At 33.3% G+C, this 23,976-nt stretch overlaps 4 protein-coding genes across 6 annotated transcripts; 3 read left to right on the top strand and 1 right to left on the bottom strand.

Moving 5' to 3' along the window:
* The first annotated feature begins 5,623 nt into the window (after nucleotides 1-5,623).
* Nucleotides 5,624-11,469, top strand: LOC121775036 (membralin-like protein At1g60995). 3 transcript variants are annotated; one of them, XM_042171989.1, is made up of 14 exons: nucleotides 5,624-5,955; nucleotides 6,142-6,204; nucleotides 6,349-6,777; nucleotides 6,947-7,028; nucleotides 7,587-7,648; nucleotides 7,834-7,928; nucleotides 8,506-8,585; nucleotides 9,009-9,092; nucleotides 9,210-9,326; nucleotides 9,612-9,670; nucleotides 9,783-9,889; nucleotides 10,193-10,284; nucleotides 10,366-10,442; nucleotides 10,645-11,469. In XM_042171989.1, exons 1-14 carry the CDS (start codon nucleotides 5,803-5,805, stop codon nucleotides 11,080-11,082), a joined length of 1,938 nt encoding a protein of 645 aa, XP_042027923.1. In that variant the 5' UTR covers nucleotides 5,624-5,802; the 3' UTR covers nucleotides 11,083-11,469. The 3 variants fall into 3 exon arrangements, with proteins under 3 accessions (XP_042027923.1, XP_042027922.1, XP_042027924.1); XM_042171988.1 differs by having other exon boundaries at nucleotides 9,612-9,697; XM_042171990.1 differs by lacking the exon at nucleotides 5,624-5,955 and having other exon boundaries at nucleotides 6,329-6,777; nucleotides 9,612-9,697.
* Nucleotides 11,470-13,488: 2,019 nt separating this feature from the next.
* On the top strand, nucleotides 13,489-13,821 carry LOC121774310 (zinc-finger homeodomain protein 4-like). Its single transcript, XM_042171207.1, has one exon. The coding sequence runs from the start codon at nucleotides 13,489-13,491 to the stop codon at nucleotides 13,819-13,821; it is 333 nt and encodes a 110-aa protein (XP_042027141.1).
* A 2,979-nt stretch (nucleotides 13,822-16,800) lies between these two features.
* On the bottom strand, nucleotides 16,801-19,445 carry LOC121773579 (vesicle transport protein SFT2B-like). The gene is made up of 6 exons (XM_042170468.1): nucleotides 19,154-19,445; nucleotides 18,998-19,051; nucleotides 18,796-18,869; nucleotides 18,103-18,220; nucleotides 17,947-18,005; nucleotides 16,801-17,106 (listed from the first exon to the last, which is right to left on the bottom strand). The coding sequence occupies exons 1-6, from the start codon at nucleotides 19,295-19,297 to the stop codon at nucleotides 17,028-17,030; spliced, it is 528 nt and encodes a 175-aa protein (XP_042026402.1). The 5' UTR covers nucleotides 19,298-19,445; the 3' UTR covers nucleotides 16,801-17,027.
* A 973-nt stretch (nucleotides 19,446-20,418) lies between these two features.
* On the top strand, nucleotides 20,419-23,421 carry LOC121773202 (caltractin-like). Its single transcript, XM_042170016.1, has 7 exons — nucleotides 20,419-20,567; nucleotides 21,778-21,898; nucleotides 21,994-22,030; nucleotides 22,134-22,161; nucleotides 22,760-22,912; nucleotides 22,991-23,093; nucleotides 23,237-23,421. The coding sequence occupies exons 1-7, from the start codon at nucleotides 20,565-20,567 to the stop codon at nucleotides 23,299-23,301; spliced, it is 510 nt and encodes a 169-aa protein (XP_042025950.1). The 5' UTR covers nucleotides 20,419-20,564; the 3' UTR covers nucleotides 23,302-23,421.
* The last annotated feature ends 555 nt before the right edge of the window (nucleotides 23,422-23,976 follow it).

Genomic DNA, 23,976 nt, shown 5'->3' with positions numbered 1-23,976 from the left:
TCCGAGCTTTCAAAAATGCCACTGTTGAGTTATCCGATGTTTATTATCCTACTTCTATGCGCGTTTTGGAGCATTGCATGTATGCGGCAATTGGTTTTAAGACATGTGTGAAAAATACTCAATTCATTGAGTTGAATGCTATTTTGTTTTATATGGTTAAAAAATGGTTAAAATATTTTGTCCGTGTTCCAAATGTGTTTTTGATTGCAAAATGCTTGGATCCAAAGTGGAAGTTGCATGGTGTTTATAAAATTTTAGACATGTACTATGGTTGTTTGCACGATTTGGATTTTTCTCAACTTCGCAAAATGGGCTTGACAAGAGGAGAATGCTTCGAACTAAGTCTTCCGAATGTTGATGAAATCAAACTAAGGTTAGATAGTGCACTTCGTGCTCTCTACGCGGAATATGAAATGCGGTATAACACCGCTCACCAGGTACGTGCTCCTCCTAGTCCGTCTACATTTGATTTTGGTGGCGAGAATTTTAGCAATGTCATGATTGATCTAGACGTAGTATCACAATTGCAAGATCTATACGGTGCTACAACCAATAGGACTAGAGCTACTAGTGAGTTAGATATATATTTGGAATTGGGCTCTATTTTTTAAGATGCAGGTCCTCCTACTCAACAAATTGACGTCCTTAATTGGTGGGAAACACATGACAAAGAGTTTCCGATACTCTCCATCATGGCTAAGGAGATTTTCGCCGTTCCCGCTTCCACCGTCGCCGTTGAGCAAGCTTTTAGTGTCGGCGGTTGTGTCCTAGACGACAAAAGGAGCAATCTCTCCGCCAAGAACATGGAAGCCACTATGTTACTTGATGATTCGGCAAAGGCGGGCATGAGAGCACAAGAGCCGGATTTCGACTTCCGCGTAGAGAGTGATGGTGAAGACTTTTCCTTTCCTCCGATGGCGATGACGAGGTCAAAAGCGAGAGCACTCAACAATAGCAATGACGAGGGGGGCGGTGAATGGCGAGCACGTCCGACCAAAAAGGTAAGCAAGGTAAGAGAACTATGTGGGCTTTGATTCCTCAATAAAATTGTGGATACTTAGGAAACTCAACTTAAATTTGAAAAGTTTAACTTTGAAAGTTTAAGTTGAGCTCAAGCCCTTTTCAATCGTTGTCCGTTACAACTCAAATTCAATAAAATTGATATCATTTTCACCTTATTCGTCTTATTTCAATTTAAATTATCCATTGTCTTGTTCCAATTTATTGTATAAGTCCAAATTTTAAATTAAAAAAATTAAATAAATCGAACCGCGAAACCGCCGGTTCGAGAACCGAAACCGTGTAAACCGCCGAAAAATCGGCGGTTCCGAACCAGAACTGGAACCGTGAAATAGCCTCACGGTCCGGTTGCGGTTCCGAATTCGGAACCGCCGGTTTTCGAACCATGGGCAACACTACATTATTCTAATACCAAGTGATTGAATAAAGAGCGATGCTAAATGGCCATATTATGGTCAGTCATACAAGACTAAATTAGTAAATTTAAGTGTTAGTTATTAAATAAAATATTAGTTAAAGTTAGTGGATAAACGAAAATTACATATATATCCTTGATCATATTTTGTCCGATGAAGGAGAATTGATATGTTTCAAATTTTGAATTAAAGAATACGCATTTAATAGCCTCAAGTTGGAATTTGAATCAAAGTAGACCATAGTTAATGAGTTTTATATTAAATGCTCAATACACTAATATGATTATACAGTACATTAGATAGTCTTTTAAGAAGGCGTATTATAGTAGTAGTAATACTTAATAGTGAAATTTAATCCATGAAAATGTGATCTATATTATCTCATGTGGATGACATTACACGCTCTAAGTATATAATTATAAAGCTTAATTATGGTACAATCAGTTTGACAAAAAAATTATGGACTAATAAAAAATATGAATAATGAAAATGTAAACAAAAGATAGAATATAAGAAACAATATTCTTAACTATGGAATAACTAATGGATGACAAGCTCACAACTCACAAGTACAATATGAAAAAAATAAAACTCTCAGTTTAGAATTGAGTAGTCTTAGAATAAAATATACTACTAGTATTATTTCAATTTATTGTATAAGTCCAAATTTTAAATTAAAAAAATTAAATAAATCGAACCTCGAAACCGCCGGTTCGAGAACCGAAACCGTGTAAACCGCCGAAAAACCGGCGGTTCCGAACCAGAACTGGAACCGTGAAATAGCCTCACGGTCCGGTTGCGGTTCCGAATTCGGAACCGCCGGTTTTCGAACCATGGGCAACACTACATTATTCTAATACCAAATGATTGAATAAAGAGCGATGCTAAATGGCCATATTATGGTCAGTCATACAAGACTAAATTAGTAAATTTAAGTGTTAGTTATTAAATAAAATATTAGTTAAAGTTAGTGGATAAACGAAAATTACATATATATCCTTGATCATATTTTGTCCGATGAAGGAGAATTGATATGTTTCAAATTTTGAATTAAAGAATACGCATTTAATAGCCTCAAGTTGGAATTTGAATCAAAGTAGACCATAGTTAATGAGTTTTATATTAAATGCTCAATACACTAATATGATTATACAGTACATTAGATAGTCTTTTAAGAAGGCGTATTATAGTAGTAGTAATAATTAATAGTGAAATTTAATCCATGAAAATGTGATCGATATTATCTCATGTCGATGACATTACACGCTCTAAGTATATAATTATAAAGCTTAATTATGGTACAATCAGTTTGACAAAAAAATTATGGACTAATAAAAAATATGAATAATGAAAATGTAAACAAAAGACAGAATATAAGAAACAATATTCTTAACTATGGAATAACTAATGGATGACAAGCTCACAACTCACAAGTACAATATGAAAAAAATAAAACTCTCAGTTTAGAATTGAGTAGTCTTAGAATAAAATATACTACTAGTATTCTTAATTGCAATTAGTATTTTTTTTTTGTCGCTGTAGCATAATACTCTAAATATTTGATATGTGAAATAATATTTTTTTTACTGTAAATTCGCCTATAAAAGGAATTGATATTAAATTCATAAGGATTAAAAATTAGATGTGAAACCAACCTCGAAAGATTGTATTGATGAATTTGTCTCGATTTAGAATTCAACAATCCAGTCGAATATTAGATTCAATTTTTGGACAATAAAATTTCAATAATTAATCTATTTATATTGAGATATTAAAATTGAACCACCTTTAAATTATAATGTAATTAAACTTGAATCTCATTATAAATTTTTACTAATTAAATAGTTGGATAAGAATAATTCAATTGTTAATATATCTATTTTGTAATTATAGAACTCAATCACACCCAAAATGTTATCTAACCCACAACTAATATTAATATAATGTTTTGACTGATTAAATAGTTTGGTGAAAATAATTTAATAATTGATCTATTTATTTTCTTAAAATAAAATTAACAACGTTCAAATTCCTATTTAATTGATTTTAGGCTTGTATAAACTTTAATTTGAACTTTAATTTAATTAAATTTAGATTTAGTCGAACAAATAAGTTGACCATTAGAATTAATTGAATAATTAAAGATACTTTAATCTACCATTCAGTTAAATTAGTCAATTAAATAATATGTTTAGTTGAACAGTTTAATTATATTTAGATTTAATTTAATAATTATGTTTAGATTAGATTTAACTTAACGATAAACATTTAATTCATATGGACATTTTGTTAAATTAAACATTTAATTTATATGGACATTTGGTTTCATAGTAGATTCGATTTATCTTATATCCAGTTGTATTCTATCATCTCTTGCAAGATTTTAGTACTGTACATGTTAGTGATGGACTGATGGTATGACAAATGCCATTTTAGTAACATTTTTCTTTCTTAATATTATAAGATTAAATTATAGATTAAAAATCTATTTATAAATTTAAAATATATAATGAATCTTAGTTATAATTTTTAAAAAGAAAAATTTATACGATAAGTGTATTAGTAAACTCAATTAAAGAAAGTCAATCTAATGGAAATGATAATAGAACAAATCACTCTACTACATTTTGTATTCTATTTTTTAAATGTAATTGAACAATTAAGGTGAATTTTAGATACAAATGAACAATTGAATATCGATTAGTGAATAACTTTAATTCAAATTTAAAAAAGAATGAATTATCCAATTTAATCTAAAATTTACATATAATATGTAATTGAATCTAAACACTATTGAATTATTCTATTTTGAAATACGATTCAATTAAATTGAGTAGTAGTATTAATAAAAATTCTGGAGTGTATCAAATTAATTCATTTACCTTTTATATTTTATTTTCAACTGTGGTTGGACAATTAAGGTAAATTTTATATTCAAATGAATAATTCAAGTGAATCTAAACACTATATATTCAATTGTTCAATTGAATTCTCTAATTACATCTTATAATTAAGTGAATCTAAATATTATTGAATTGCTCAGTTGATTCTATGTTCAGTTAACTCTAAGTTCGATTGAATTGTTTAGTTACATTTTATAATCAAGTGAATCTAAGTACTGTTGAATTGCTCATTGATTCTATGTTCAATTAACGATTTAATTGAATTATATACTTACATCTTATAATCAAGTGATTCGAAGCACTATTAAATTGTTCAATTGATACTCGATAGTACTATATTCAATCAACTCAAGTGTAGTTGGATTATTTAGTTAAATCTTATAATCGAGTGAATCTAAACACCATTCAATTGTTTAATTGTTTCTAAGTTCAATTAAACTTTGTTTAGTCGAATATAGCTTCAATTATATATCAAACTACTGTATATTCGATTGAGTAATTTGATTCCTTAATTTTTTAAATTCATGTATTTGTTTAATTATATAATGATCTTTATTGTTATTTTTTAAATAAAATCTTAATTATTATCGCCATTGCATTATCCACACTTAAGTAAATAGTACCGTCGAGAATATCATTGTCGTTGCGACTTTTTTCCTACTCAAAAGCGGTGTCAAAATACGTGGCTTGAGAATCACAACTTGTCTCAAACAACATGTTTCAATTTGAAATTTTAAGGTAAAATTATAAATTCCATGAATAAAAAGTCTTATATAATCAATGCTTAACTGTTATTAATTTTTACCTCATATAATTAATCAGTTTATTCTGAAATTATTAAAAGATAAACTGTTAATGTTTTAAGGTCTATTAACATTATTTTTGAACGTATGCCATCACTCATGTTTATTTATGTTTAATAAAATAATTGTAAACTATTACAGTATTATACTTTATAGTATTATGTTATTTATAAATGTAAATTTTTACATTTACTTATTATTGTAAGCTCTTTAAATTGAAATAATTAAAATAAAATTTTTCAATAGTTGAGAAGAAATAATAGTAAGTATGGGCCCAACTCCCAATACATCTTCTTCCTGCTTCTAGTTTCCAATGCTTTATGCCATATATCTTCTCTTCAAATTATGACAAGGGTATACAAGTTACTAAACCAGAAATTTTAAGTAAGCTGGTTTTTTTTGCTATTAAACCGGTTTATGGCGGGCCGTGACCCACGTAGCTTTTCCCTTGAATAAATGCTAAAATCGAAAATTGTAGGCAGCTAATATGAATTGTGTGAAAAGTCGGAAAAACAGAATAAGCTTCCAGTTTTGAATAGAAGGACAAAACCAATAGTCCAACTCTGACCAAAATCAAAATCCCCAAAAATGGCAGCTACAGATTAGAAATTCTCCGGATAATTCGTCTTCATCTTCGTCTTCCCCCTCCGGCATTTGAAAATGGATCCGGAGCAGACCTTTATGCGGGTGCAGGAGCGCTTTTCTGAGATGCTCACCCCCAAAATCAGAGCTAAGTTGGAGTACTTTTTCCTCTTATTGGCCATCACCCTCTTCTGTATCCTCGTTGTTATGCACGCCAATTATGTTCAGCAGGTTTCCTCCTTCATCATCTCTTCTTCCTTTTTTTTTAATTCGAGAAAAATTGTGACTCGGTGGTGATTATTCACTTTTTCCAGTGAGAATTTGGGCTTAATCGTTTCAATTCCATATTACTACAAAACTATTCTTTTTTAATACTATGATGTAAATTTTACTCTTTATTATCATTGAATGCTGCAGCCTGGCTGTTCCAGTGAGTTCTCTAGTGCCCAAATGTCTGATGCCCAGCTTATTCTGATTAAGGTAGGAAATGATCCTTCTTTATGTCGACATCTTACTCTTCTCCTTAAGTATGGCTGCTGAGCTTCTGCTAACTTTGTACAACGTGCAAAACTTTCATGTTCAACTGATTATGATGGCTTCTCAGTTTTACCTGCCCTCCTGCAGATCACCAGCGCTGGCTTGTGGGCTCATAATGAGCCCAATAATCAGGAGATAGACTCCCGTAATAAAGAAACGAGTGCTGAAAGTGAAGAACCTACCAATGTGGATGGCGGAGGTTCACCTCATTTGGCTGCAAATTCATGGTTGAGCTGGATAAGCTCTGATGCAAAGATGGTGAAATCTCGACTAGAATTTTCGAAAACTGATAGTGATGTTTTAGAATCCCAAAGAGAAAATTCTATCAGCAGTGAAAGGTTTAAGCCAGCATCTGATGAAATGGTGATAAAAGCCAGTGAAGACGTGCCCCGCAATAGGTTTTTTGTTTCGCCAAAAGAATCTCTTAGGGCAGCTATATTCCATATTGGTAGAAAGTGGCATGGCCGTTTGTCTTTCTTTCTGAGATTAGCAAGGCGAATTCTTGGAGGTTTATGGGTTAGATTATGATGATAGCTTTATTCCTTTCCCTTTCTATGAATTGGTTACCAATGGAATCTGATATGTCAGGAATCCATATGCACTTCTTTTTTTTGAGATATTATTTTACGCGTCAGACATACTTTGCAAAGCAGTTCTAAATAACCGGTGCCCCATACTCATGCAGGATGTTGCTGGTATTAATCTGAATTTCGATATTCCAAAGTGGCTAAAGATCTTACATTTGGACAGGTTCAACTCCTATGCAGGTAGATGCTTTCTCTGCCCATATCTTTACCAGACTTTTGGTGACATTTGGTGTCCATTCAATTTCGAATGATGAGATTTTAGATTTTTGTTCTGCAATCCCATGGATTTAGTTATGCTTCTCAACCTATTCTGTAAGCCTAGAAAATCTATGCCGGGATGTTTTAACTTCTCCTCGAAACCCAATTTGTTTCTGTTAGATTATCCTTAATCCTGACATGCTTTTGTTTCAAAGTTTTCCTTAAGTTTAATTAAGGTTGTTACATGAGTTCTTGAATGTGTTTACTTCAGAGAGTGTGTCCTTGTGGACATTAAAGAGTATAATACTCCCTCAGTCAACAAAAAAATTGCTATGTTATGGATGGCACAAGTTTTAATGTGTGAGTGGAGTAAGGGCCACACATTAAATGTGTGGTGGGCACTGTGAGTTGTGTGACCCTACTTCTATAAATGGAAAGTGGCAATTATTTTTGGATGGGCAAAAAGGAAAATTTTGTGGACAGAGGGAGTATATAATTCATTCTCATGCAATCTTATTGTTCATTATATTAATATCTCAGTGCAGTGGCTGGAGAAGAGAAGCAAGGCATTTGAACCAGCTTATTTGTATACAATGGAAAAGGTTTAACTTTATAGGTTCATTTCATTTCTTGTTTACCTTTCTCCATTGAGCCATTCCCTGTTTTCATCAAGAATATTGGTAAATTACATTTTGCATCTGAAACTTTTTAAGATTTACCCTTCAGGAGGCAGCGTGTCCTTTACCCTTCTCTTCAGCTATTTTTTATGTGATGCATTATTGTGTAGGGTTATTTTTTGTTGCCTGAAGAGGCTAGATCAAGGCATGGAATTCGTACAATTAATATCAGTATTTCAGCTCGACATAATTGCTTTGGCAACCGGTATTTGCTCTTTCTTACTTTCTAGATGAAAAGACTGCTCATTTGCTTGATATTTTTCTTTTGCATAGTTTGAGCTAAGGTTTCAAAGTCTTTTGTATACTCTGTACATAGAATAGGTTTTGTTGTTACAATATTGTGGAACTGTAAATAAATTGCCTCCGGTTTATGCTGTTACTACAACAGTCCCTCTCATTCAGGTATTAATTGATACTTTTACTGGGCTAACCATGGTCGGTTGCATGTTTCTATGAGTTAGATATATCTGCATCATTTTTGCGATGCTCTATTGGTTTACGCACTTGTATGTATAGTGCACAGCTGCACATTTGACTGACATTAGACCGGGATTCAAAACGATTTAAATTTACATGTCCTTTTCACCAAAGTTATTCACAGTTCCATACAAGACTTGAAGTAGAAGATACCAAGTTAACTTGATATATGTATTCTGCTTCCAGTAAAATTTATTTACTTGAAATGAAATCAAATGTTGGATTATTGTACCATTATCACATTAAGGCAACTTAGATATTATGTTTCTAGATATTAACGTTAAATTGATATGGTTTTTATTCAGGTGGCAGCAGTTGTTGATAAACAGGGTTGTAGGATATGACACTATTTTGATGAATAGTTTATTGAATTCACCTGGCCAAGGTATCTAAGTACCTGTATGGCGTCAGTTTTAGCATGAATTTCCACCACAAATTTGAAGTTATATTTATACTATGTTGCAGGAAGAACTATTACACTCATGTGCTCTTAGTTATATTTTTCAAAGCTTGAAAATATCTCCTTGGTTTTTTTTGCTCTTTAATAAATCCATTCACTGGTTATTTATAACAGACTGCCAACCCAATTTGAATCTTGTACCGCTCTTCTGCCATGTAACTGTTTCTGAGTTAATTAATGGGTTTTATCAAATCAGCCAGTTCATGGTGTAACTTAATTACTTGCAACCGTTAAAACACTTATTTCATATGATTTTGCTATCTTAATCAAGCAAGGCATACCTAGTCTCGAGTGCTGTTATATATTTGTGTTTCCTTCCGTAATAATAGATGTTTTGCAATTTGGCAGGTTACCTTTTTAATTACCAAACAAAGGAGTTTTATAACCTTACCTATGCTCATGAGCAGCCTGAAAGTTCTGCAAAATTTGGAGGTGTAGTGTTGTACCACTTCCTCACTAAATTCAGGCATATCTAAGTGCTGTCTTCTGAAAAGTAAATGTCACACGATGATAAAACATCACATGCTCTTCTGCTGCTGTCTTTTGCAGACTATCTTGTGACCAAGTGCGGTGTATTAATGATGTCCCTATTTGTTTTCTTCACAACCACAATGTCAGTTTCATTTACATTGAGAGAGACGCAGACGCGTATGCTGAAGTTTACAGGTTTGTTTTGACAAAGGAGCTTTTATTTAAATGATTATTCTACTTTACAATGTAAGACTATCGTAAAAGTAGTGCATCATTAATTAAGTTTGCATCATTATGAATCTGAAATATGTAACTAGTATTAGACCAGTCAACATGAGTCTTACATTATGCTGTCATTACAAAAGTTACATGGTTGAATTGAAGAAATAGAGGTACACGACTTGTTTTGAAATATATATTGACCTTGATTAGAGTGTTGGGTAATGTATTGAAATGTTTCTTTTTCTATCCTTATTTCAGTGCAGCTCCAGCATCATGCTCGACACAGGCTTCCAACATTTCAACTGATTTTTGTGCATGTAATAGAATCGCTTGTTTTTGTACCAGTGAGCATGCAACTTCTTTTGGTGATCTTTTACTCCTTGTACCCCATTTTAAGTGAACTGACATGTCTCCTTATTCTGTGTCCAGATAATGATTGGAATACTATTTTTTCTATTTGAGTTTTATGATGATCAGCTTTTGGCTTTCATGGTCTTGATTCTTGTCTGGATCTGTGAACTCTTCACGCTTATCAGGTGGTTCCCTTTCCCTAGCTTCTGCCTAACAACAAAAGAAATATGAAAAAAGCAAGAGAAACAAGTTAAAACATGTGGATAATATTTGACTTCTAACTATGCCACTGTCTGCTATCTATATGTCTAGGTTGTAGTAAACTACCATGTGTGATCCACACCTGAAAACACACTTAACAACTACTGTCTGATAATTTGTATAAGATGTTTGGTATAAGTGCAGATAAAGTACTCAGACTATAATTTTAATCTTCTATACGCTGAGCATTCTTTTACTTATACAGTTTTTTCTTCTATATCTTGCAGTGTCCGTACACCAATATCAATGAAGTTCTTTCCTCGCTTCTTTTTGCTCTACTTTTTAGTGTTCCACATATACTTTTTCTCCTATACATATGGTAATATTCTAGTATCTTAGCATCAGATGATGACATTGTCCAAGTCATGATTATTCTGACTTGCCATTGCTGTGCATACAGGGTTTTCTTATTTAGCTCTCTCAACTTCTGCTGCATTTATGCAACACCTTGTCCTCTATTTCTGGAATAGATTTGAGGTATAACGTGCTTCAGTCAGTATATGCTCTTTTAGTTATAATGCAGTATCTTGGAAGGTAGAATTTGAGTTTTTGAGTTTGAGGGAAAAACAATGTGAAGATACTAGTATGGAAAAGTTTGTTGCTAGATACCTACGGTTAAATTTTTATTGATGTCCTCCCATTAGTTTAGGGATTGATTTCTTATAAACTATCCTGGCAGGTTCCTGCTTTGCAGAGGTTTATGCAAAATCGCCGGTCACATTTTCAGCATCATCCAGATTTTCATATCACATCCTCTACTATTCTGGCGTCAACATTACGCATCACAAGATTAAATACTAGGAACCCCGGAGCTGTGAACACAGATATGGCATCTGTGCCTGTAGCTCGAGGTGGAGGAACGCCTAGAAATGCTGCAGCTGGTCCTGAGGAACAGCCCACTAATACGTTAGGCAATGCTGGCGAGCAACCCGTCGTTCGTCAGCCGGAGGGCGGAGGGAATCCTGGGGCCATGAGCTCGTTTAGTTCGCTGCTGTTGTGGATCCTTGGGGGAGCTTCATCAGAGAGCCTCAACTACTTCCTGTCCATATTTCGAGACTTGAGAGATCAAGGTCAGGTTTATGCAGAACCTCCACGGGCACCACAGAACAATGAATGAGGTATCCCTGGATATCTAATACTTGTGAAAGAGAGGATTAGCATTAACACATGGAGCCAAAATTCGATAGAGAAAGCAATATACCTAATACAAATGTTATTACTGCCATACAAGTGTGACTGCTTTTCCAGAACTTCCAAGTAAAGAAGGGTTTCTATGTGCAAATCCAACTCAGTTTTATGTTGTGACTTTGAATTACAAAAATAGGGATGAATAACTATCAGTTTGTTTGATGTAGCAACAAAGACTTGATTTTTGAGAAAATTCAAAAAGCCATAGACAGAAAGTAGGGACTTGTTTAGAGAGGGGGATGATTTATGTACAAAGTATGAACTACATGTTTAGGCCCTATATTATCCGCGATGCATATTTGCGATCCTTATACTATCCATTTTGCTCGTTTCAGGTGCTTTTGCGCTTTTTCAAACACTTTTTTGGACAAAAAGTACTCCTAGATCTATTAGGGACATTTTTGTACGCTCATTTTTACCCTTCAATGACCTGAAATGAAATTTGTTTTACTAAGACTTGAAATGAAATTTGTTATGTATATTTAATAGTAGTAGTGAATACTCTATGACTAATCAAAATTAATTTTGTTTTCCTATTTTAATTAGTGTATAAATTTATATGCTTTAATTTATGATAAGTTTCTCTTTCGTATAAGGTTTCCGAATTTGATATACTTTAATTGGTGTATAAATTTATATGCTTTGACTGACTAATTTACCGTCATAATCTATACTTAGTCATTTATTTATATATGCATGTACATAACTTTAGAGGATTAAATATGTTTTATGTATGTACACTTAGTATAGCTATTTTAAAAATTATATATGTTCGTGAGAATGTGAAAATATTAATTACCGTGTACCACATAAAACTTCACCGTGTCTATAGTAAAATTAGTTATATGTAAACAATTTCAATTCTTTATTAAGTTCTAATTTAATATGCATGTATATAGCTTTAGAGGATTAAATATATAGCTATTTTGAAATTCATATGTTCGCGAGAATTACATCCTATAAAAAATAAATTTTAATTCACAATTCATAAATCCAGTCAAACTATATGGATTCATGAATTGGATTGGCTCAACTATAGATTCATGAATTGCACTATAACCATTCCAAATAATAATTTGAAAATAATTCGAATAAATCACAAATAGAAAACCCAAAAACATACAAATTTCATTTCAGGTCCTCGCAAAACAAATACTATCATTTCAGTGATTGGAGAGTAAATGTACAAAAATGCCCCTAATAGATTTGGGGTATTTTTATCCAAAAAAGTTCTGAAGAAGTACAAAAGCACATGAAACGAGCAAAATGGATAGTATAAGGACCACAAAAGTGCATCGCAGAAAATATAGGTCCTAAAAATTTAGCTCGTTCTCTCTTTTGCAACCTCCTAAACTAGAGTATGATTCTATAGAGTGAACTACAAATTTAGGACATATACTTTCACCGATGCACATTTGCGGTATCTATACTTTCAAAAGCTCATTTTCGGTCTGTATACTATAGTTAATGCAAGTTTCAAGGTAATATTGACATTTTTTAAATTTTTTTGGACTAAATCACCCTCAAATGGTTTGAGGGCAAAAATGTACGTTCAATTATTTAGAATCTTTAGACGATATTTAATGCAAGTTGATTTTTTCCTCGGCTAATTTAAATTTTGGCCTCTCTTAATAGGATTTCGCTGTAGTTTGGGTATGCAAAATGAATAGTCAAAATCAATATTTCAATTTCAAAAAAAAAAAAATCGCCGGCTACAATAAATTCTCTGATAAATTTATAAACGGAAAATTATCTTTTAAATCGTAACTTGGCTAAGTTTTGGTCAATGTCATAATTTTTAAAAATAGCAGATTAAAAATAAATCAGAACTTTTGTACTCTTTAATATATCTTGACGACTTACATAATACTAATAATCTAGAAATTGACTACCATAATGTAGAACAAAGCCAAATTTAGTTAGAAGTAACAAAAATTATGATTTAAATGATAAATTTTATCAAAAGTTTAATGTATGAGATAATCGAGAAATGTACAAGATTAACATAATATAATTCGCTTATTTTGAAAGCTATGAGATTGACTTAGTCAATCAAAAGTTATGATTTGTATAAAAAATTTTGCGTTTATAAATGAAAGAGTGTCGTAATTATATTTACATAGTTAATGAAAACAGTAGAGTAAATAGTGCTTACTCATTGGCAAATAATTCCACTCTCCTACTAAGTTAATGAAGGGCACCATTATGCTAATCCTGCCACTGCCTTTCAACTGCTAATTAAATGGGATTTGCTATATAACACCAACATGAGTAAGTATGGTTAAGAAGTAAGTGCTCTTTTGTCTTCTTAGTCATAGAATAGTTGTAGAGAGATATGACAGGTGAGGAGAAAAGCATGATCACCACACCAACATATATGCTCATGGAGTGCCTCAAGAACCATGCGGCCGCCATTGGTGGAAGCGCCACCGATGTCTGTGGCGAGTTTATGGCTGGAGGAGAAGAAGGCACCCTGGACCAGAGAGAGAAGATGCGCCGATTTGCTCACAAAAATGGATGGAAGATATACAATGCAGATGATGCCGAGGTGCGAAGCTTCTGTGAGGAGATTGGAGTCAGCAAGAAAGTTCTGAAGGTCTGGATGCACAAACACAAGGCCAATAACCTTCCTGCTGCTACTGCTACTGCTACTGCAACCAACTATTGAGTAGCCTGCATGCATCCCTTGTTATTGATGTAGCATTTTGTTTCCAGTTATTTCAATGCAATAAAATAATAGTTGGGTTTTCTACAGTAATACTCCCTCCGTCCCCGAATAAGAGTCGCTAATTTCCATTTTGGGTCGTCCCCCATTAAGAGTCACTCTTCATTTTTACCATAAATGGTAGTAGGCCCCACATTCCACTAACTCACTACACTCACATTTTATTATAAAACAAATATAAAAATGTGGGTCCCACATTCCACTAACTTTTTCAACTAACTTTTCTCTACATTTCTTAAAACTCGTGCCCGGTCAAAGAACGACTCCTATTAGGGGACGGAGAGAGTAAAAAAAATATTTGGGTTTTCTGAGTGTTTTAGTGCATAAATGCAGATTGTATGGATTCTTCTCCCTCTCCTAGTGCCAGAAACAGGGGTTAGAAATTAAATTTGGTTTTCCAAATAAAGGAAAAGCAAGGGAGGAAATCACATAGCTAAGCTACAATTTTCATTACATCCATTGAATTCAAATAATACTCAAATAGCCTAACCTCTGGATTCAATTGTCCCACACTTATTTATCTTAAATACTCTATCCGTCCGCGAACATGAGTCCTGTTTTTCCATTTCGGTCCGTCCGTCCGATTCATTTTTACTATAAATGGTAATAGACCCCACATTCTACTATCCCATTTCATTTAAAACTAATACTCCATCCGTCCCAAAAAAATAAGAACATTTGGGACGACACTGAAATTAATGCATAATTAGTAAAGTAAGAGAGATAAGGAGAATAGTAGTTAAAAGATTGTTAGTGGATAATGGGGCCCACATTATTATTAGTGTTTAATAGTGAGCCCTAGTGATATACTCCCTCTGTCCACCATTTAAAGATCCATTTTGACTCGACATGAGTTTTAATAAATTGTTTGACTTTGAGAAGAAAAGTAAAAGGAGAAAGTGGGTGGAATGCGAGACTCATTTAAAGTATTAGTTTTATATTGGATTGTGAGTATAAATAGTTGATGGAATGTGAGGTTTGCATACTGAAAGTGAAATAAAGGAAATGATTCTATAAATCGTGGGTAATCCAAAATGGCAAAATGGTTCTTTAAATAGTGGACAGAGGGAGTAAGTTGTAAATAAAATTGATATATATGGGTAATGAGTTTATGAGAACTTTCCATAAATAGAAATGATATACTCCCCCCCCCCCCCCCCCGTCCTATAGAAATAGACCATTTAAGGTTGACACGAGTTTTAATGCGTAATTGGTAAAATAAGAAAGAAAGAGAAAAAATAGTTGAAATTGTGTAGTGGGTGATGGGGTCCATAAGTGATAAAGTAAAAGAGAAGAAGAAAAAAGTTGCCATAAATGGATATGAACTATTTCTATGGAACGAATGAAAGAGGAAATATGGCCTATTTCTATGGGACGGAGGGACATATGAAAAAAGAAAGTTTCCCTATTTTTATGGGACAAGGGGAGTCTATTAGGAGTATCGAAACGGGTACCTGCGGGTACCGCACCCGCTTAGTCGGGGAGCCGCTACCCGTTTTGGACAAATTGGCAGTCCTGATACCTGTCCCACGCTGAGTCAGGTATAACCCGATACCCGAGTCGGGTATTCTGCACCCGACGCTGTGGGTACTCGACCTGGATCAACTTTTTTATTTAAATCTTATTTTTTCATTTATCTATCGGTAAATGGGCAAAAAAAAGCCATGAAGTTTGGTTAAATTGTCTATCCCACAACTTTGAAAAATGGTCAATTATATCATAACTTTGACAATTTTCTCAAATGTCACATATAAAAAAATTTCATCATGCCACGTTTCTAAATTTATCAACGTAATGTGTATATATGTAAAAATTAAAGACATAATTTACTAAATGCATTAATGACGTCGTTTAAATAGTCAAATGTATTATTCATATGATGCTTTTCATTTTCCAAAAGCATACATAATTTCCCTCAAATCATTGACTATGAGACAATTCAGAAAATTGTCAAAGTTATGATATAATTGGCAATTTTTTAAAGTTACGGGATAAACCAGAATTTGACAAAACTTTATGATTTTTTAAGCCATTTACCCTTTATTTTTTATAATAATAAGCTTATTACTATTTTGTTATGTATGTACTACATTTTTTATATGCTAACACTTCAATAATTGAATGAGTATTGTTTTTTAGTTGGAAAATGATTTAAGTTCTTAGAGACAGTTTTTTAGTTGGAAAATGATTTAAGTTCTTATGTCTCTATGAGGTCTCTATATACTATCCAAACATTTGAAATACAGTTTTCACGTATTGCAAGAAAGATAACGAAGAAATGACTAAGAAAATCTATTCATGGTAAACCAATAAGTCAGATTTGCAAACATATGTTTGAACTTTATTTTTGGTGGCTAACTGGTATAGTGGTATTGATGCTTCTTCTTATATGATCTTTATGCCAAATCCTCCATTAAAAAGATTTGCAAATCGATCTTTATGCCAAATCCTCCATTAAAAAGATTTGTCGATCTTTATGCCAAATCCTCCATTAAAAAGATTTGCAAATCTTTGTGCTAACTGGTATAATGGAGGAAACTTTGTTCACTCAAAATTAAAAATTAAAAATTTTAAAATACTTATATAAATATCGAGTATATCGAGACTAACATGTATACCTGAACGGGTATCGCGTATACCCCAAAATCCAAAATAAAAATATCCGATCCCATCATGTATCCCGATTTCGTCGGGTATCGGGTCAGGTTGGGAATTATCCATTACCCGCTACCCGTTTCGATACACCTAGAGTATATACAAGTGAGAGACTCATATACCACTTAACATTTTTCCACCCACTTTTTTCTTAACATTTCTTAATACCTGTGCCGAAAAGAAATGGGACTCCTCTTCGAGGACGGAGGGAGTACTCCTTATCTTAGATTAAAAGCCCAACATGCTTTTTGTGATTTGAAGCCCAAGTTATGATATCATTATAGATCCAAAATCACATCCATAAAAAATTGGAACTCAACCAAGATAATTCGAGTAACCAAAACAGTTGGATTCGGTTATTAGAAATGCTAATCACCCATTACATTCTACTTTGGCAGAGAGTAATCAAAATAACCTCAACAAATTCGCTTTCTCCAGTGAACCACTCGGCTCTATCATTTTGCAGCTGCAAGTTGTGAGCCTGTTGTTGTGCCCTAGAACTCAGTGTCGAAGCATGCTAACATAAGTTTTGAAACCATGGCCCTCGCAAAGGGGATGTAGCTTGCACTATACCTGTACATAACAGAAATGGCCACTAAGATATCACACCAACCACAATACCAATCATATGTCCTCTATATATCAAAATAATGGAGGATCCAAGTCCCTAAATAAAATGATAGGCATGGGTAGACAATTCCAGACGAGATATATCTTGACAATCACATGGCATGTTCGCACAAGATGATAGAGATCGAATGTCGAATGATATCTCATCATATAAAGAAGGAAGATATAGCCTTACCATTTAATTGAATAAATTAATGTTGATTTGATTTGTTTCCAAGATTAGTTTGAGTAGTTAGCATTTGATATGCTGTTGATTTGTTTTAAGATTGTAGACTCCTATAAATACACCTTGATGTTAGATAGGGATATCTTTGGAGAAGATCATTATTGATGTTTCGTGTTCCTTTCTTTTCAGTTTATCAAAGTCAAGTTCTTGTTGGTGCATTTTATCAATAAGTTTCCTGCGTTTTTCCATTCTTTGCCTATCACTCCATATCACAAGAAAAGTGAAGGAGGAATCTGATGGATGCTAGAGCAATGGTTGGTTGGTACCAAATCCTTTCGAGGATAATAAAGGTGGGTTTAAGAATGTGAAGGATCTTCAACCCACAGCCCATGGCCATCAGCAGTCAGGCTGAACAAGTCATAGTTCTACCTTACCAACACTAAGGAGATAACATTGCGTTCCATAGCAACTATAGCTTCTAGAGAGATATTAGTGCTTCATGATACTAACAAGTAATAGGTCCAAGTTTCGATCTCCCTATTGCTGGGGGTGACAACAACAGATAATATAGTGCATAACCACAAATTATGCATATGCATCAATATGACAATACATACCAAATAAGAGCACCAAACTCCAGCACAATTGCCAGAAGTGTCAATAGCTTGTTGCGGACCTGTGACATTTGAGTGAAAGACTCTTAGGAATGAGGAGAAGAAAAGGTTAAAAAAATTACATTCCAAAACATTAAACTAATTATATAAGAAACTCACATATACAGCACAAAAAAGAGCAATTATGATGCTAGCAATATACATTGCTGTAGCATATATACGGACTGGGTCAAGCATCATGGTGAATTGTCTTTTAGGGCCAATAAGGAATGCTGTGCTGCCACCGAAAAACATCAAAGTTAGCATTTGAAATATACTTCTACTGGATTTGAAAATGATCATAGAAAGAGTAATGGCATAAAAAACTATGAGGTGAATGGATGTTATATGATCAAAAGCAATTAAGCAAGCAAGGAATGAGAACGAAAAGACAGAAAAATATCAATCTCATGTGATCAGTCAACAGAAACTAAGAGCTCCACAAGTAGCAAAAAATCATAGTCCTTAATGGGCAAGAACAGTTGTAAGCAGCATGGCAGCCGGCAGGATTTAAGAACCAAGTGTGTTTCCTTGATCATCTATAACACGAAAACCTAGAGATAATCTAATATCTCTGCACCATCTTTGTAATATACCTAGAATGTGGGGGAAGGAGACTTGTAAGTAGTAAAGTCATACAGAAAGAAAATGTCTAACAATACACTACAGCAACTGTTTAAGAGATGAGATCTTAACAAAAAGCATGTGATTGCCAATGCCAAAATGAGCATTCGGATGACATATTGAGAACATACATGTTAGAATGACAAAAAGCAAAGCGGGTTTAGCTCGTAGTATCATTGAAATACGGACCTTCCAAGAGCAAGCAGATTTCCTAATGAGAATGTTATCCCAAATTTGACAGGATGGAAGAAAACAAGCATCGACTGTGAGGCAGAAGACAAAAAAACACAAATTTGTTGATTTCAGTGCTTCATCTGTTGGAGACATGACTTGACACAGAGATAATTTCATCCTCTTCAATTTAGGTAATCAAAATGATTTGGAAACTTACCAAGAGTGTGCAAGTTATACCAGCAGATAAGCAAATTGCAAATCCATACAGTCTCTGCCAAAAGGAAGTAGAAATAAGCTTGCAAATTGCAAAACCCCGCTGTAATTTGCAATTGCAAATTCCAGAAAAATACATAATGACTAAACAAAGTTTTACCTGTTTAGTTGACAAAGTGCAGTTGCGATTGAAATCATCCATGTACGAAGAAGACTCTTGCTGCTGCTGCTGCTCCTCCTCGTCATCAACCTCCATCCCCACCAGCATTTTCACCCTCTCAAATGCTTGATTCATCTTCTCCATTTTCCTCGAATTAATCTATGCAGTCAGGAATCTAATGGAACGGATTGATGTTTTCTGGTAGATCTGAAATTCATCAGTCGAGGCATTGGATTTTGTGAAATCGATTTCCAAACCAACTGGGTCAAGCTCAATAGTTAAGAATTTGTAGTTTAGTCCGGGATAATTATAGGTTTCGTACAAAATATTTTGTCAACAAAAAATATTAAGTGTCCTTATTTCATACAAACAGTTACATTAGTATTTTAAATTAATATATATTCCGTTAAGTCTCTACTAACACCGTTACTTCCAATTACATCATACATACAAAAAACTTCATCAATATTTCAAATTTGTACACAAAGTTTTAAATTAAAACCTTCCATTAATTATTTCAAACACAGTTATTTTTATTACTCACAAAAATGAAAAACACATAGAAAAAAAATCACCACTCTTCACCATTAAATTAGCGAATTGCATTTTATTGTCGAAGTTTCTCATGTAACAATGGAGAATACAACTAAAAAGATATTGAATCTTTTTTTAAAAATTAAATATTGACTTATTAACTGTTTGAAGCTCAGATTAACCATTTTGTAAAAATGAAATATGAACATATTTTAGACTGTGTTCTATTAAGAATATAACAAAAAAATAGAATATATTGAAAGACAGAATTTTTTTAAACCACGATCAATTACTGGAAGAATTGATATTGACTGTTATTTTTTAGAGTAATTAATTGTATTAAATCTTTAATTATTCTTTTATTATAATGATAAGTTGGACAAATTATAAATTAACTAACTGTGTTTAAAATATTTAATGGAATGTATTAATTTAAAATACTAATGTAACTTTTTGTATGGAATATGTATATTACTTTTTGTATTAAATTGAAACAAAGATAAAACATTTTGTATGAAATATGTAAGTAGCCGTTTAGTCCTCGTTGCATTTGCGATATAAAATATTCATTTTAACCCCTCAAGTTTCCTTTATATACTAACCATTCTTTGTTTAGTCCTCGTTGCATTTGCGATATAAAATATTCATTTTAACCCCTCAAGTTTCCTTTATATACTAACCATTCTTTGTTTAGTCCTCGTTGCATTTGCGATATAAAATATTCATTTTAACCCCTCAAGTTTCCTTTATATACTAACCAATCTTTTTCTACTCCAAACTTAAAACTCAGAATTCTCTCCCTCCTCTCTTATTTCAATTCACGCGATAAAACCTTAATCCAGGAGCAGAGGCTCGAGATCATCTTCCACAAATTGATATGGTAACGTTTCCAATTCAATCCTTTTTGAATCGATCATTTTTCGTTACTTAGCAATCTTCATCGTTTCATCTATATTTCCCTTCCTCTGTTCGTGGTATTTGGTGAGCGCGATCTCTAGATGAGTATTATGTTGGTTTCACTCATTTTCCTTCTTCCGACTCTTCATTACCGAGATTCTGGTAAAAAAAATGTTTTTTAGAAAAAAATTAGGCGTATTTAACGAACCAAGATCGACCTTTCAATTTCTTGTAAGCGACAATCAAAGAACGAAGCCGAAAATTGGGTTTAGTAACTTGTATTTTTAGGGGTTTCCGTGATAGGAGCGTCTAGGTCAACCTAGTCAACTTCTGGAAATGAGACTGTTACTCTTTATTTATATGATTCGCTATTTTGCTGATTGGAAGTATAGTCTTCTTCAGATTCCAACATTTTGGGTCGATAGTTACTGTAATTGCAGATTTTCTAATCAATGTGTGACTCTTACTACCTGAAGGGAGGTTAGACAATGGAATTATTTGGTTTAACTGATGCAATTTTATATGAACTTATAGTCCATATTTGTCATAGTTCAGTTAGATATCATATTGTTTATTATCAAAAAAGTCATGATTGATAAAATTATTTTGATAGCCTATCCCAAATGTTCACTTTACCTCAATTAAGAATTCAGCTTATTTAACTTCTTTTTGGCATCTTTGATGGAGCTCCTATTGGTATAATAGATGTTTATGTTGATATGACTGGTACGTATTCTGAGAATATTTGAATAGCCTACTAATTTCTGTGGAAAATATTTGTATAATTGAACTAAATTGTAACAAGAAAAGAAAAATATTTTAGCAATCATTCCTTTTTTTGTACTATATTCTGCTATAGCTTTAAGATTTATCATACAAGGAGATAAAATTTGATTTGACAGAAAGAGTTAAATTAGGTTCATGCATTTGAGTACAGTGGATGAAGCCACTTTGGTATGTGGTTGAAGATTGGATGAAGTAGGAGAACATGGCAGTTGGCTTCTATTGACTTCTTAGATCAATTTTTATTTCATAAGTTTAACTGGATACAATGGCATTTAAAGTGCAGATTTTGAGCATATCTGTTCCCTATCTCTCCAGAATTCTCTTTAATCTCGCCTTCCATTCTTTCTTTCTGGTTTAGTTCTTCTTCAAACCATTACATGATTCCTTTTAACATTCCCCTATTGCAGTCTTCTCTTTACCGGGGAATGTCCAGGAAAGACAAACCCAGAGGGCGGCCCCATGGGTTAACTCAACAGAAAAAGCAGGAGATTAAAGAAGCTTTTGAACTTTTTGATACCGATGGATCTGGTACTGATAAATCTATAACTGTATAACAAATGAATTAAATGTCAATACAGTTGTCTGTTTTTAATGGTTGTATTACTTCAAATAATTGCATGCAGGAACAATTGATGCAAAAGAGCTGAATGTTGCAATGAGGTATATTCTTCCTTCTTTTGTTGTGTGACGTTGGGATTTAAGACGTACTTGTAAGTTGAAGAGTTATTACTTGCACTAAATCACTGATCTTGTTACTTTACAGGGCTCTTGGTTTTGAAATGTCTGAAGAGGTAATGGCTTATTTTTAATATCTGTTCTGGTGGTTACTCTCTGAACTCAGAAGTGTATTGAGTTGTGTGATTATACTTTAGTAGGAAAGCATAATATGTAGTATTGCTTCCATTATATAGTCCACAAATGCTGCATCTCTTTGGCACCGAAAATGTTGGTGATTTTATATTTTCCATAGTGGCACATGCGTACTTCAAGGATTATGCTTCTTTCGTCTTTCTATGAAACATCGCATGTAGAGTGATTGTGAATTCTGGGAGGCTCAGTGGCTTTGTAAAACATTTATGACTTTGATCTCTATGTTTTTATCTAAAGTATATTATAATTTCTTATGATTGAATCATTTATTCATTCTATGCCTATGTCATGTTGGCTGTTAAGAATCATTGAAAGTTCATAGTCGATGCCTTTCATACTTTGCATTTTTATCTTTGAGCCTCTGAACAAATGATTAAGGATTTAGCCTCCATATGTTTTGCTCAGCTGATTAACCAGCTAGTTCTTCTAGCTGTGATTATAGTATACCAATTATCATGTTACTTGTGTAAATAATGAAAATGGTCCTATTGTCTGAAGGTTTCTAGCTTTTTACTACAGGAAATTACTCGAATGATAGCTGAAGTCGACAAAGATGGAAGTGGTGCAATTGACTTTGATGAATTTTGTTACATGATGACTGCCAAGTTTGGAGAAAGGGACACCAAAGAAGAGCTCATGAAAGCTTTTCAAATTATTGACCAAGATAAAAATGTGATTCTCTAGTATCTTACATTCTACTTCATCTTGATTCCCATAAATAGGTGCTCATCAGTTGAGACTTGAGTGCAGGGCAAGATCTCTACTGCAGATATTCAGCGCATAGCCAAGGAGTTGGGTGAAAATTTCACTGAGAAAGAAATTCAGGACATGATCGACGAAGCAGATCGTGATCGTAAGCTTGCTCTGAATATTTTCCTCTAGCTAGACATGACATGCAAATAGCTGTGCTAATAAAATTTGCTTCTAGCATTCTGGATTTGTAATTCTACTTTAGTTTATGTTGAATATTGTAGTAATCTCCAATGAAATGTGCAGGTGATGGTGAAGTAAACGCTGAGGAATTCATGAGGATGATGAGGAGAACATCATATGGATACTAGATCCTTTTGTGTAATTTGTTACTAGTGGATGTTATGTGTTGTAATATATATGATTTTGAATGATAAGAAGATTATATGACTTCCTATAATACAATCGTAAGTAGAACTGACTTGGCTACATATAATAGCTTTCTTTTGCTTAAAATTTTCATTTAAATGAATGATATTGTCACAACCGCCCTTTAGGGTTAATAAATACGGGCAATCGTGATTAAAAGGAATTAATAAACAGACGAAGAAAACTAGGGTTTCAATAAAGAGTTTGACCAACAATTAATATTTAATAAAAAAAAGGGCCACATTATCCAAATAAGTATGTTCAAAGCTAAATGAATGATGAGTAAACACAATGTCTCAGCGGAAGCGTTCAAGAGAAAGAGTGACGTCATGTATGGAGACACAACGACACTCGTAGTTCACAACTAACCAAACAATACTTCAATTTTAAATTGCTCAACACCACCAATTGCTCGTCGCCGCTCAACCTGCACAGAGGGAAAACACATGCAGGGTTGAGTACTATAAAATATACTCAGTGGGCTCTTGCCGAAAACATTTTCAATAAAAATATTATTTATCATGCCATACATAAGTAACCATCGAGATTTAGCTTTAGAAAGGCCCGAGGCACTCAAAATCATTTCCCATTGTAAAAGTCGACTGATCAGCCATTTT

The sequence above is a fragment of the Salvia splendens genome, chromosome 17, assembly GCF_004379255.2.
Source record: "Salvia splendens isolate huo1 chromosome 17, SspV2, whole genome shotgun sequence".
Taxonomy (NCBI): Eukaryota; Viridiplantae; Streptophyta; class Magnoliopsida; order Lamiales; family Lamiaceae; genus Salvia; species Salvia splendens.
Note: the sequence above shows the minus strand (reverse complement) of the source record. Positions and strands in the feature narration are given on the sequence as shown.